The 14,908-nt window shown below is 43.8% G+C and overlaps 1 protein-coding gene and 1 non-coding gene across 3 annotated transcripts in view; one reads left to right on the forward strand and one right to left on the reverse strand.

The window, feature by feature from the left end:
• Nucleotides 1–14,908, reverse strand: part of EPHB1 (EPH receptor B1) — a 717,470-nt gene that overhangs the window by 165,006 nt on the left and 537,556 nt on the right. For both annotated transcript variants that reach the window (XM_038762070.1, XM_038761987.1), the window contains exon 5: nt 8,172–8,507. In XM_038762070.1, coding sequence (XP_038617998.1) covers nt 8,172–8,507 — 336 coding nt within the window. The remainder of the gene's footprint in view (nt 1–8,171; nt 8,508–14,908) is intronic.
• LOC119938184 lies at nt 12,066–12,203 on the forward strand. The gene has a single exon (XR_005454363.1). It is a non-coding gene; the product is annotated as a small nucleolar RNA SNORA7 (small nucleolar RNA).

Here is a 14,908-nt window from a genome sequence, read left to right on the forward strand (position 1 = left end):
ATGTCCACCAACTCTGTTATATTGTAATGCCCTAAATTCTTAGTACAGTGCTCTGCACACAGTATGTGCTTAATAAATATGATTGACTGACTGATTGATTGATAGGACTGCCAACTCCTAAAGCTTTCTTAGAGATACATTTAATGGTCAGAATTATAGTCTCCGTAAACTCTGTATGATTTAAATGTTTTTGGGGTGGGAGGGATTCGTAGAGTGTGCCTCCAAGGAGTTCAATATAAAATTATAAAATTCTCTTTTATAGTTAAAAGGAATCACTATGCTTGCAAGTCCTATATTTAGCCAAGAAATAATGCAAAAAAAGATAATGCATTTACGGGAATTGATGGGTTAGGAAAAAGAACTAGCAATTCTGAGTGACTTTAATTGTCTGAACATTTCAAAAATGTCTTTAAAATAGACTATTCGAAGGGTCTCACGTCTATTATGAAAAGGAGGATGTGAATAAAAACCTGGAAGTAAAAAAAAATACTCATGCCTGGATTTGGAATGGTCTTAATGTGATCTGAGCTGCTGATAATGTCAGATAGGGTTTGTTCAGCACTCACTATGTGCCAGAGATTTTAGTAAGTGCTGGACTAGATATGAGGGAATTAGGTTGGACACAGTCCATGTCCCACACGGGGCTCGAGGTCTTCATCCCCATTTTACACATGAGGTAACTGAGGTACAGAAACGTGAAGTGATTTTGCCCAAGGTCACACAGCAGACAACTGGCAGAGTCAGGATTAGAACCCAGGTCCCTTGTGATTCCCAGGGCCGTGCTGTATCCACTAGGCCATGCTGCTTTTCCAGTGTTGTGACTACAAAGTTGTTCCATGCCTGCTGTGAGACCTTGGGTGAGTTACTTCATTTCCCTGTGCCTCAGTTCCCTCAGCGTGGCTCAGCAGAAAGAGCACGGGCTTTGGAGTCAGAGGTCATGGGTTCAAATCCCAGCTCTGTCAGTTGTCAGCTGTGTGACTTTGGGCAAGTCACTTAACTTCTCTGTGCCTAGGTTACCTCATCTGTAAAATGGGGATTAAGATGGTGAGCCCCACGTGGGACAACCTGATCACCTTGTATCCCCCAGCGCTCAGAACAATGCTTTGCACATAGTAAGTGCTTAACAAATACCATCATTATTATTATCTGTAAAATGGGGATTCAAAACCTTGTTTCTCTCCCACTTAGACTGTGAGACTCATATAGGACCTAGTTATCCTGTAACTACCCCAGCTCTTAGTATAATGCTTGGCCCACAGTAAGTGCTTAACAAATACCACAATTATTATTTTATTATTATCATTATTACTATTATTATTATTATTATAGTTGAACTTGGTGACTACTTCTTTCCTCTCTGGGTCTCCCATACTCTCTACACAACAGAGAGCATCAAGCATACAGACCTGAGCATAGAGATGCTACTCCTTGAGATCCAGAAGCTGGATAAAGTACGGACAAATTGGAATGACCCCTTTGGGGAACTAATTCCAGGTGGCCTTCTTGTTGGCTTTTGCTTTCTTTCTTGGTGGAGACAGGGAAAAATGACAGACATTGTTTATATTGCACTTTCCCAAGGACTTAGTACAGTGTTTTGCACACAGTAAGCGCTCAATAAATACAACTGAATGAATGAATGAGATGTCCCAGAGGGTGAAGCAGAGCAGGTTGAAGATTTGGGGCACAATTGTATGCAGGGGCAGGGTTGAGGTTTTGCAGGAGGAACAGGTTACTGGCCAGAGGCTTGGAAAGCAGCAGGAAAATGGAGAGGCAAAGAGAAACAAAGGGTCTCAGAGCCCTGGCCTACATCTTCATCATCATCAATTGTATTTATTGAGCGCTTACTGTGTGCAGAGCACTGTACTAAGCGCTTGGGAAGTACAAGTTGGCAACATATAGAGACAGTCCCTACCCAACAGTGGGCTCACAGTCTAAAAGAACTCTCACACATCTCTCTCCACACTGCTCCCCAGGTTGTTATCTTAGCTCTTAAATTCCAAGTATAAGAAGCAGTGTGGTACAGAAATCAGGAGATGTGGGTTTTTCAGTTAAATAAATGTTTTATTGTTAGAAATAAAATTGAGTGAGACCTATCACCGGGAATCCACAACACAGAATTGTTCTCTTTAGTTTTCAACTATTTTTCTGTGTGAGTTTCCAACCAAAGATTCTTTCTGAACTGTGAACTCAGACCAACTGTACAGAGACAGGATATGGATTATAAAATGATTTTTTTCTGCCCCAGTTATATAATTATAACTGTATTAGAGAAAGAGCAGCATGGGCTAGTAGAAAGAACCTAGGCCTGAGAGTCAAAGAACCTGAGTTCTAATTCCTGCTCTGCCACTTACCTGCTGTGTGATCTTGGACAAATCATTTAACTTCTCTGTGCCACAGTTTTCTCATCTGTAATATGGGGATTTAATACCTGTTCTCCCTCTTTCCTAGAATGTAACCGCCCTCATGTGGGACCTGGTGATCTTATATCTACCCCAGCCCTTTGTACTGTGTTTTGCACATAATAAACATTTAATTAAAATATTATTATGATCATTAATATTAATAATAATAATGTTGGTATTTGTTAAGCGCTTACTATGTGCAAAGCACTGTTCGAAGCACTGGGGTGGTTACAAGGTGATCAGGTTGTCCCACAGGGGGCTCATGGTCTTAATCTCCATTTTACAGATGAGGAAACTGAGGTCCCGAGAAGTGAAGTGACTTGCCCAAAGTCACACAGCTGACAAGTGGCGGAGCCGGGATTTGAACCCACGACCTCTGACTCTAAAGTCCGTGCTCTTTCCACTGAGCCACGCTGCTTCCCTACTATTATCATCATTTTAATTCAGTAATAGAAAGATCCAAATCAATGACTGTTGTAAACATACACTCCACGCTCTTCATGTGTTAAAGTTTGCAACCTATGTCTGAAATCATTAATTGTATTTTTGGAGTGTTAACTGTGTGCAGAGTGCTGTACTAAGCACTTGGGAGAGTACAATACAACAGAGTCTGTAGAAATGTTCCCTGCCCACAAGGAGCTTACAGTCTAGAGGACTGTTATGAAATACCATTAATTCTCTATTTTCCTCATTTCCAATACCAGCCCAGCTACAACCACTGTTTCACATTCCTTGTGTAGTACAGCCATTTCATTCATTCATTCAATCGTATTTATTGAGCACTTACTGTGTGCAGAACACTGTACTAAGCGCTTGGGAAGTATAAGTTGGCAACATATAGAGAGGTCCCTACCCAACAGTGGGCTCACTGTCTAGAAGGGGGAGACAGAGAACAAAACAAAACATATTAACAAAATAAATTGAATAGAATAAATATGTACAAATAAAATAGAGTAATAAATACGTACAAACATATATACGTATATGCAGGTGTTGTGGGGAGGGGAAGGAGGTAAGGCAGGGGAGATAGGGAGGGGGAGAGGAAGGAGTGGGCTCAGTCTGGGAAGGCTTCCTGGAGGAGGTGAGCTCTCAGTGGGGTTTTGAAGGGAAGTAGGGCTTTTGAAGGGATTCATGTTTCTTGTTTGCGATCCCTGAAGTATAAGCATGCAAATATTTCATTTAGGCATCCGAAGAGTTGATTCACTTCAAATTCAACGTTCCATTGCTAATATTGGGAATTTTTGAAAGAGAGAAGGCATCGGAAGGGGAAAGTTGGAGAATGGAAAAACTGACAGGTAAGGATAAAAGAAACTGACAAAAGTACAGAAGGCTGGAGAACAAAGGAAAGGAGGCATGTATTAAGGCGTGAGTGGGTGAATGGAAGGGAAAATAAATATTTTGAATATGGGTAAAGCGGTTCTCCTAAACCGAGTCAGTGTCTCCTCCGCTGTGGTGTGGAAAGTTACAGATGGAAAGATAAACAGATGGACGGGTTTGGGAATAACAGAATAAGTGGAGGGAGGGGCAGGAATAATAAATAGCAAATAGATATAAATGGCAGGTTTGTTAGCACATGGTTAAAATGATAGAAATGACAGCCAAGCAAAAACATAACATGACAGTCTGACAGAATTTGTATTCCCAGAAGTTGGAATACTAAAATATTTAAGGCAGTTTTCTGCATCAAACTCTCCAAGGGAAATGTTAACAGAGGCTGCCCATGTTGAACGCTCAAAATAATGCAGAATTCATTGTTCCCCTTTCTATTCTCAAGATAAGATTGTCACAACCTTTGTCTTCGTGGCATCGAACCACATGATCTCCACCAGGATAAAATCCATTCTCTCACCCGCCATTTGATAAACACACCCTCAATACGTAAACACAGGAACACCAAAAACATACACAGACAACATGCACGGTCACACACATACACACATAAAAACATACACACACCCAATGCAGCCATCTGGACAGCCAAAATCTTCTTGCATAGATCTTTTTTGTCTCTATTCTGACAGTTTACAGGCAAGAATCATCTGCCCTCAAAAATCCTTGTTTACTGAAGTCAGCAGGGGAAGAATTGAGAAAGTTAGAGTGATGTGGTGAGACAGGGAATGGAAAAAGGGAGTGGGGGAGAGATATCACAGCGGGAAGACATGAATCTCTGGATCAAGAGGAAAGAATACGGAAAGCAGAGGCAAATGGAATCAGAAATATTACAGGAGAAGGGGAGAAATGAGAAAGAATGAGTTTTAGGGTTCATTTAAGTGAGCAGAATTTGACTATTTGAGAAAACCATCCCGAGGCATAAATGTTCATATACACTCCCCTGTCACTTCCCCACTCCTTTGGGCATTGCCCTTCCCCTTGGGTTTGTAACCTTTAGTCACACCTCCCTCAGTTCAACAGTACTCATGTATATATCCATAATTCATTTATTTACTAGTGTCTATATTCTGCTCTAGACTGTAAGCTCCTTAATAATAATAATGATATTTGTGGTATTTGTTAAGTGCTTACTGAGTGCCAGCACCGTACCTCGTTCTCGCCTGTCCCGCCATCGACCCCCGGCCCACGTCATCCCCCGGTCCTGGAATGCCCTCCCTCTGCCCATCCGCCAAGCTAGCTCTCTTCCTCCCTTCAAGGCCCTACTGAGAGCTCACCTCCTCCAGGAGGCCTTCCCACACTGAGCCCCTTCCTTCCTCTCCCCCTCGTGCCTCTCTCCATTCCCCCCATCTTACCTCCTTCCCTTCCGCACAGCACCTGTATATATGTATATATGTTTGTACATATTTGTTACTCTATTTATTTTACTTGTACATATCTATTCTATTTATTTTATTTTGTTAGTATGTTTGGTTTTGTTCTCTGTCTCCCCCTTTTAGACTGTGAGCCCACTGTTGGGTAGGGACTGTCTCTATATGTTGCCAACTTGTACTTCCCAAGCACTTAGTACAGTGCTCTGCACACAGTAAGCGCTCAATAAATACGATTGATGATGATGATGATGCCAGGCACTGTACTAAGTGCTGGGGTGGATACAAACAAGTTGGGTTGGACAAAGTCCCCGCCCCATGTGGGGTTCACAGTCTTGATCCCCCTTTTACAGATGAAGGAACTGAGGCCCAGAGAAGTGAAGTGACTTACCCAAAGTCACACAGTAGACACGTGGTGGAGGTGGACTAGAACCCATGACCTTCTTACTCCCAGACCCAGGCTCTATCCACTAGGCCAGTGGGCAGGGAATATGTCTACCAACTCTGTTACATTATACTCTCCCAAAGGCTTAATACAGTAAATGTGATTGACTGATTAATTGATTGATATACACAATGTGGTATCCCTTCCTCCACACAAGTGATGTTAACCCTTTAGCAACAGCTTCCCCATACTGTTGGGATTGGATCCTAACCGTCATTCTTGTGGAGATGTTTAATGGCCAGAGGAAATGAGAATTACTTTTCCTTGGGGTCGAAGAAGCCCCTGACCCTAGTAATAATTATAGCATTTGTTAAGTACTTACTATGTGGCAGGCACTGTACTAAGCGCTGGGGTAGATACAAGCAGATTGGCTTGGACACAATTCCTGTCCCACTTGGGGCTTACAGTCTAAGAAGTAGCGTGGCTCAGTGGAAAGGGCATGGGCTTTGAAGTCAGAGGTCATGGGTTCAAATCCCAGCTCCGCCAATTGTCAGCTGTGTGACTTTGGGCAAATCACTTAACTTCTCTGGGCCTCAGTTACCTCATCTGTAAAATGGGGTTTAAGACTGTGAGCCCCCCGTGGGTCAACCTGATCACCTTGTGACCTCCCCAGCACTTAGAACAGTGCTTTGCACATAGTAAGGGCTTAATAAATGCCACTATTATTATTATTATGATAGATGAGGTAACTGAGTCACAAAAAAGTGAAGTGACTTGCCCAAGGTCACAGAGCAGATGAATGGCAGAGCCAGGATTAGTCCACAGGTCCTTCTGACTCCCAGGACCGTCCTCTATCCACTCAATAAATGAGAAGCAGGATGACCTAGGGAAAAGTGCTCAGGGGTGGGAGTCAGAGGATCTGACTAGCACACGTTCCCCCCTTCAAAGCCCTACTGAAAGCTCACCTCCTCCATGAGGCCTTCCCAGACTAATCCTCCCTTTTCCTCTGCTTTTCCTCCCATCCCCATCACCCCAACTCCCTCCTTCTGATCTACCCCCCTCCCCGCCCCACAGCACTTGTGTATATTTGTGCATATTTATTCTATTTATTTTATTAATGATGTGTATATATCTATAATTCTATTTATTTATATTGATGCTATCAATGCCTGTCTACTTATAATGATGGCATTTATTAAGCACTTACTATGTGCAAAGCACTGTTCTCAGTACTTATTTTGTTTTGTTATCTGCCTCGCCCCGTCTAGAATGTGAGCCCGCTGTTGGGTAGGAATGGTCTCCATTAGTTGCTGAATTGTACTTTCCAAGCGCTTAGTGCAGGGTTCTGCACACAGTAAGCGCTCAATAAATACGATTGAATGAATGAATGAATGAATCTGTGTTCCAATCCCAGCTCTGCCAAATGCAACCTTGGGCAAGTCACTTAACTTCCCTGTGCCTCATATTACCCATTTTCCCTCATACTTAGACTGTACACCATGCAAGGCAGGGACTTTCCAGCTCTTAGAACAGTGTTTGACATATAGTAACTACTTAAAATACCATTAACTAAACAAAGGAAATAACCATATAAATAAATGTCACTGATCGATTCTGTTCCAATGGAGAGAAGTGTGGTCTAGTGGAGAGAGCATGGGCTTGAGAGTCAGAGTACCTACGCTCTAATTCTGGCTCCTCTACTTCCATGCTCTGTCACCTCGAGCAAGTCAGTGGAAAGAGTCCGGGCTTGGGAGTCAGAGGTCATGGGTTCTAAGCACAGCTCCGCCACTGGTCAGCTGTGTGACTTTGGACAAGTCACTTAACTTCTCTGTGCCTCAGTTACCTCATCTGTAAAATGGGGATTAAGATTGTGAACCCCAAGTGGGACAACCTGTTAACTTTGTATTTATCTCCAGTGCTTAGAACAGTGCTTGGCACATAGTAAGCTCTTAGCAAATACCATCATCAACATCATCACCTTGCTTCTCAGGGCCTCAGTTTCCTCTACTTTATAAGGGGGATTCAATGGGTATGAGCCCCTTGTGGGACAGGGATTATGTCCATCTTGATGATCTTGTATCTACCCTAGGACCTGGCCCACAGTAAGTGTTTAAAAAATATTATAATTCTTGTTATCATCATCTCTCCTTGCAGTCTCATTGAATGTATGCCTTCCCATGTGTCTGCCAACATGAGAAAGTCATTGTGGCAGTGAGAATTTCTTCTTTTTTTTATGGTATTTGTGAAACACTTACTCTGTGTCAGGCTCTGTTCTAAGCCCTGTGGTAGATACAAGTTAATCAGGTTGGACACTGTCCATGTCCCAAATGGGGCTCACAGTTATAATCCCCATGTTACGAATGCAGTAACTGAGGTACAGAGAAGTGAAGTGGCTTGCCCAAGGTCACCCAGCAGACAAGTGGTGGAGCTGAGACTATAATCCAGGGCCTTCTGTCTCCTTGGCCCACGCTTTTTCCACTAGCCTATGCTGTTTCTCAAGGGAAAGGGGAGATTTCCAATGATGAGACATAGGCCTGTTCTGGTTCCTGATTTCTCTGGCCAGCAAAACAAAACCAACAAGCAAACCAGGTGGGTGAAATCTGAAGCGGGGACCCCCAGACTCACCAGCTTGGTTGGTGGTGATGTTGACCGAGACATGCTGCGGAGGGAAAGGGCTTTTTCCGGACACCCCGTTGATTGCCTGGATGTCAAAGGTGTAGGGCGTGTGGGCCCACAGGCTGCTGATGAACACCCGCGTCTCGGTCAGACCCAGCTGCCTCGGCACAAACTCCACATTGTCGTCACAGCGGGAGCAACCCCGGCGGTCCGCGCGGCATTTCTTGCAGACGATGTTGTAGGTGACATCGTCGCGCCCGCCCGTCTCCCTGGGGGGGTGCCATTCCAGAATGATGGATGTCTCGTTGACGATGGAGATCACATTCCGGGGGCCTGAGGGGACACCTGTGGGGAGAAGGACAGGCTTCGTGAGACCCCAAGAGCAGCCTGTGTGTGGGCTATTCCCTCCCACCCGTCGATCCTCTCCTTCCTTCTTCGTTCGTATCCTTGGGGTAGCCTGCTGTCCGCAGGAAGCCCTCCGTGCTTTTAATGAAAGAGGGAGAGAGAGATAAGCCTCACTTTCATTGGTCCACTATTGGCCCCAGGACTGCTGTTCCTACAAAGCTGAAACCAGAGCATGGATGGAGCTCAACGTTCTGCTTACCAAATGCATACTCACCCGAGAACTTAGGACAGTGCTTTGCACAGAGCAAGTGCTCAATAAATGTGATGAACTGATCGAGAGTCATGACACCTTTCTTTACTGGGCTGGTTTGTGTCTTTCAAATGCATTTTTCTTGAGGGCAAAGTTCAGGGTTTTTCGGTTCCTACTCTAAAGCACTTAGAAAATGGGAGTGATGGATTTTTTTTTTCAAAAATTGTTCAGCTCAGTTCACGTCTCCCCACTCCTCCAAAATCTCCAGTGGTTGCCCATCCACCTCCGCAACAAACCGAAACTCCTCACCATCAGCTTTTAAGTGTTCAGTCAGCTTCCCCCTCCTACCTTACCTCGCTGATTTCCTATTACAACCCAGCCAGCATTCTTAGCTCCTCTAATGCCAACCTACTCACTGTACCTTAGTCTCATCTATCTCACTGCTGACCTCTCGCCTACCTCCCCCCTCTACCCTGGAACTCCCTCCCATTTCAGATACAATAGACCACCACTCTCCCTACCTGCAAAGCCTCATTAAAATCACAATTACAGCAAGAGGCCTTCCCTGGCTTTCTCCACATTCCACTTGCTCTATCTCCCTTCTGTGTCTGAAGTGGGATCTTGGATCTATATCATTTAAGCACCTGATGTTCAGTCCCACACTCACCTCATAACATTTAGATGGGGAAGCAGTGTGGCTCAGTGGAAAGAGCATGGGCTTTGGAGTCAGAGGTCATGGGTTCAAATCCCAGCTCCGCCACTTAAGATGATAATAATAATAATAATCACGGCATTTCTTAAGTGCTTACTATGTGCAAAGCACTGTTCTAAGCACTGGGGGGATACAACGTGATCAGGTTGTCCCACATGGGGCTCACAGTCTTAATCCCCATTTTACAGATGAGTTAACTGAGGCTTAGAGAAGTTAAGTGACTTGCCCAAAGTCACACAGCTGACAATTGGTGGAGCCAGGATTTGAACCCATGACCTCTGACTCCAAAGCCCATGCTCTTTCCACTGAGGCACACTGCTTCCTGCGTGCTGCTTTTCAGCTGTGTGACTTTGGGCAAGTCACTTAACTTCTCTGTGCCTCAGTTACCTCATCTGTAAAATGGGGATTAAGACTGTGAGCCCCCCATGGGTCAACCTGATCACCGTGTAACCTCCCCTGTGCTTAGAACAGTGTTTTGCACATAGTAAGCGCTTAATAAATGCCATTATCATTATTATTATTTAGAAACGTATCCATAATTCATTTCATGGATTCTGGTCTGTTTCCCCCTGTAGACTGTGAACTCCTGGTGGCCAGGGAACATATCTACCAACTCAACTGTACTGTCCCCTCCCAGGTGTTTAGTACAGTGCTTAATAAGGGCTCAATAACTACCACTGATTTATAGTAAATAATGATCACCACTGGGCTATTCAATGAAAACCACTTTATTGCTCCTGTTGTTTTATTCCTAATTCTCTTTTGTATTTCATTCATTCATTCAATCGTATTTACTGACCACTTACTGCGTGCAAAGCACTGTACTAAGCACTTGGGAGAGTTGTGCTTAGAACAGTGCAAGCATATAGTAAGCGCTTAACAAATACCGTCATTATTATCATTATTACAATATAACAACAGACACGTTCCTTTGCCCACAATGAGCTCCCAGTCTAGAGGGGGACAAAGATATTGATATAAATAAATAAATAGATGAATAAATAAATTACAGATAACTATAGATACATACATAATTCAATAATTCAATAACTACCATATATTTACAAATTCAATAGTACTTATTGAGTGCTTACTGTGTGCAGAGCACCGTACTAAGTGCTTTCCCTGCAATCAGTCCATAAGGCCCTGAGGAGCCATTGAGGAATTTGACTGTGACCCTTCTAACAGCAAAACCTCCTTTTTCAGCCCTCCCTTCAGCCCCGCCACCGCTCCAGGCTGTGTGGTCTAGTGGAAAGAGCACAGGCTTGGGAGCCAGAAGGACCTGGTTCTAATCCCAGCTCTGCCACTTGTCTTCTGTGTGACCTTGAGCAAGTCACTTCACTTCTCTACTCAGATTCCTCCTCTGCAGAATGGGGACTCAGTACCTGTTGTCCCTCCCACTTAGACCATGAGCCCTATTCAGGCTGGGGACTGTGTCAGTTCTTCTAGACTGTGAGCTCGTTGTTGGGTAGGGACCGTCTCGATATGTTGCCAACTTGTACTTCCCAAGCGCTTAGTATGGTTCTCTGCGCACAGTAAGTGCTCAATAAATATGATTGAATGAATGAATGAATATCCTCCATCTATCCCAGTGTTTAGCCCAGTGCTCGGTACGTAGTAAGCACTTAACACATACCACAAAGTCCTGGGGAGGGAAACATGAGGGTAGAGTAGGAAGAGACTCAAGGACAACCAGGGTGTAGCCAGGAGATGCCAATTTTCTGGGGTGGCAGTATCCATCCTTCCACTGGTTGTGGAAGGGTTGTGCCCATAGTCACACAGCAGAACAGTAGCAGTGCCGGGATTAGGACCCAGGTCTTTCTCAGAGGTCATGGGTTCAAATCCCGGCTCGGCCAATTGTCAGCTGTGTGACTTTGGGCAAGTCACTTAACTTCTCTGGGCCTCAGTTCCCTCATCTGTAAAATGGGGATTAAAATTGTGAGCCCCCCGTGGGACAACCTGATCACCTTGAATCTCCCCAGCGCTTAGAACAGTGCTTTGCACATAGTAAGCACTTAATAAATGTCATCATTATTATTAGGAGAAGCAGCGTGGCTCAGGGGAAAGAGCCCGGGCTTTGGAGTCAGAGGTCAGGGGTTCAAATCCCGACTCGGCCAATGGTCAGCTGTGTGACTTTGGGCAAGTCACTTCACTTCTCTGGGCCTGAGTTCCCTCATCTGTAAAATGGGGATGAAGGCTGTGAGTCCCCCGTGGGACAACCTGATCACCTTGTTACCTCCCCAGCACTTAGAACAGTGCTTTGCACATAGTAAGCGCTTAATAAATGCCATTATTATTATTATTATTATTATTGTGGAAGCAGCACATAGTAATCGCTTAATAAATGCCATTATTATTATTATTATTATTATTATTGTGGAAGCAGTGAGGTTTAGTGGATAGACCATGGGCCTGGGATCCAGAAGGACCTGGTTACAATCCCAGCTCTGCCACTTGTCTGCTACGTGACCTTGGGCAAATCACTTCACTTCTCTGAGCCCCAGTTACCTCACCTATTAAATTGGGATTAAGAGTGTGAGCCCCAACTTGTATCTACCCCACTAGGCCATAATAATTATTAATTATTACTATTATCTCCCTCTCAGGATTGCACCTGGAGAGTTTCCAGTACTCTATCAGTCTCGGCCACAGGAGGGAGAGTCCAACAAAGACATACCCATTTCATTCCTAGCTTGTCCAGTGGCTAGCGAGTGGAAGGAAATCTGCTACAAGACAAAATTCACCTGTACTGGCAGAGAGTAAAGGGCGGGGACTCAAGTTTATTGCTTGGAAGAAGGCAATGGTAGACCACTCCTGTATTTTTACCTAGAAAACTCTATGGATAAACTCCCAGAATGATTGCAGATGGAAGTGGGGTATTCTGAGAGAGATGTGTCTGTAAAGTCTCTATGGGATGGAAACGACTCAACAGCATAGGACAAGATGATTATTATTATCTCAGAGGCCACCTGAGGTGCCAATCTTCCTTGATCTGGCATCAATCCCAATCCAGGATAGAAATCCCTTCTGCACATCCTTACATGACTATGGCATTCGAGCTCAGACTACATGGAGTTACATTGCCTGAGGTGGGGTTCTGAGCCCCTGGGGGAAACCGAACCCGGAAGCGCAGAGATGACTACCATGTCAGGCAGCAAATGAGGGAATGGGGGAAAGATGAAATGTTTCCACAATTCTTCCTTGGACGAGAAGAGCCCTGCCAGCACATGGGATCATCCCCTTGACTGCCTTTCAATCCCCTCAAGGAAAAAAGATCCCCTCCTGACTAGCTTCAGTCAGAAGAGGGAAATTTAGTCCACGCAATTGGTTCACTTCCCAGGTCCATCTTCTGCTTGCAAAATCCATGGCAGATGTGATACTTTGTTGATAGACCATCATGATGGAATATTTGCCAAACCACCGCTCAGAAGGTTTTCAAACTGCATATACTTATCTTTATTCCCAGGCAGAATCGATCTCTGTTCTTACTTCCTCAATAATAAACCAGAGGATCTGAACAGGGGGGACTTGTCTTTGTGGGAAAAAGGAGGGATTTAAGTCTAGATTCACAGATACCTGCATTTCATAGTTGTTTGACTAATGGAAATGATCCATGGGCTAAAAATATCACCTTTGGACGGCGGGGGTGGGGAGGAAGTCTTAGAGCAGATGTTGATATCCGTAAAGCATTCAGTGTTAGTCCACATGACGTTCTGTTTCTGAGAAAAGATGTGTGTAAAATGGTTCATGTTGGAGCTCAGAATCCAATACTCAGGTACAAAATGGGGGAATGACAAAGAGACAGTGGTGCGTGAGGGAAGGATTACATGTCAAATCCATCAACAATGAGATGTTACAGCAAATAGGTAATATTATATTGGATTCTATTAAAACATGAAAGACAGCAGTATTACAGGCAGTCCCAGGGAAGCCTAAGAGAGAGTTACAGATTCAGGTTTGAGCCCGACATTATAAAGAACGTGAGGAACGACAACAAAGCTGTGTGGATAATTTTCAAAAGTCATTCCAATGCAAGAATTCTATTCACCCTGTGAATTATGCCTGGGTTCTATTCCATTTCTGGGTGCCTCTCCTCTTTCTTTTGGTCAAATCTGTAGTTCCCAGGCTAAAAGACGACAGAATTCTTCCTGCAACAACAGGAAATCCCTCCTTCCCTCAATAGTATTATTATTATTATTATTACTATCATTGTTATTATTAAGCATTTACTATGTACCAAGCACTGGATTAAGCATTTTTTATGGTATTTGTTAAGCACTTACTATGTGCCAGGCACTGTTCTAAGCTCTGGGAGACTCTTAATCCCCATTTTACAGATGAGGTAACTGAGGCACAGAGAAGTGAAGTGCCTTGCTCGAGGTCACACAGCAGAGAAGTGGCAGATCTGGGACTAGAAACCATGTCCTTATGAATCCCAGGCCTGCACTATGGTTACTGGGCCATGCTGCTTATCTAGATACAAGATAATGATAATGATAATAATAAAATATAATTATATAATATAATATATAATTATATAATATGTGTCATTATTATTATGGTATTTGTTAAGCGCTTACTATGTGTCAGGCACTGGACGAAGCACTGGGGTAGATACAAGGTAATCAGGTTGGACACAGTCCCTGTCCCACATGGGGCTCACAGTCTCAATCTCCATTTTACAGATGAGGTACCTGTGGCCCAGATATTCATTCATTCATTCATATTTATTGAGCACTTACTATGTGCAGAGCACTGTACAAAGCACTTGGGAAGTCCAAGTTGGCAACATATAGAGAAGGTCCCTACCCAACAGCGGGCTCACAGTCTAGAAGGGGGAGACAGAGGACAAAACAAAACATATGAAGTGACTTGCCCAAGGTCACACAGAAAACACGTGGTGGACCCGGGTTTAGAACAAGATCTTCTAACTCTCAGACCTGTGCTCTTTACATTACTTCTTGTTCCCGGCTTCAAAGTTTTCTGAAATCTTTCTTCCTGCAGGAGGCATTCCCTGGTTAATTTCCACCACTTCAGGGTATGGCAATCCAACAACCGGCTCCCCTTTGGCACATTCAGTCATTCCTAGCACGTACATTCATATTGATCTATATACTCTACTGATTTATTCACATACTTCTTCCCCAATCCATCTTCCCTTTCTTTTGTTATTGTATCTTTATTTTTGCCTCCTATAGCCACAAACTATAAATCATTTGTGTATCTCCCCCATTAGATAGGGATCATGTTTTCTATTCTCCCCTGTAATTTTCCAAGCCCTTAAATCAGTGTCTTGCATAAGGTAAACATTCAAGGCATTCATCATTATCAATGGTATTTATTGAGTGCTTACTGTAGGCAGAGCACTGTACTTTGAGGTTGGGAGACAATACTACAAAATAATAATAATAATGATGGCATTTATAAAGTGCTTACTAT

The sequence above is a fragment of the Tachyglossus aculeatus genome, chromosome 1, assembly GCF_015852505.1.
Source record: "Tachyglossus aculeatus isolate mTacAcu1 chromosome 1, mTacAcu1.pri, whole genome shotgun sequence".
NCBI lineage: Eukaryota > Metazoa > Chordata > Mammalia > Monotremata > Tachyglossidae > Tachyglossus > Tachyglossus aculeatus.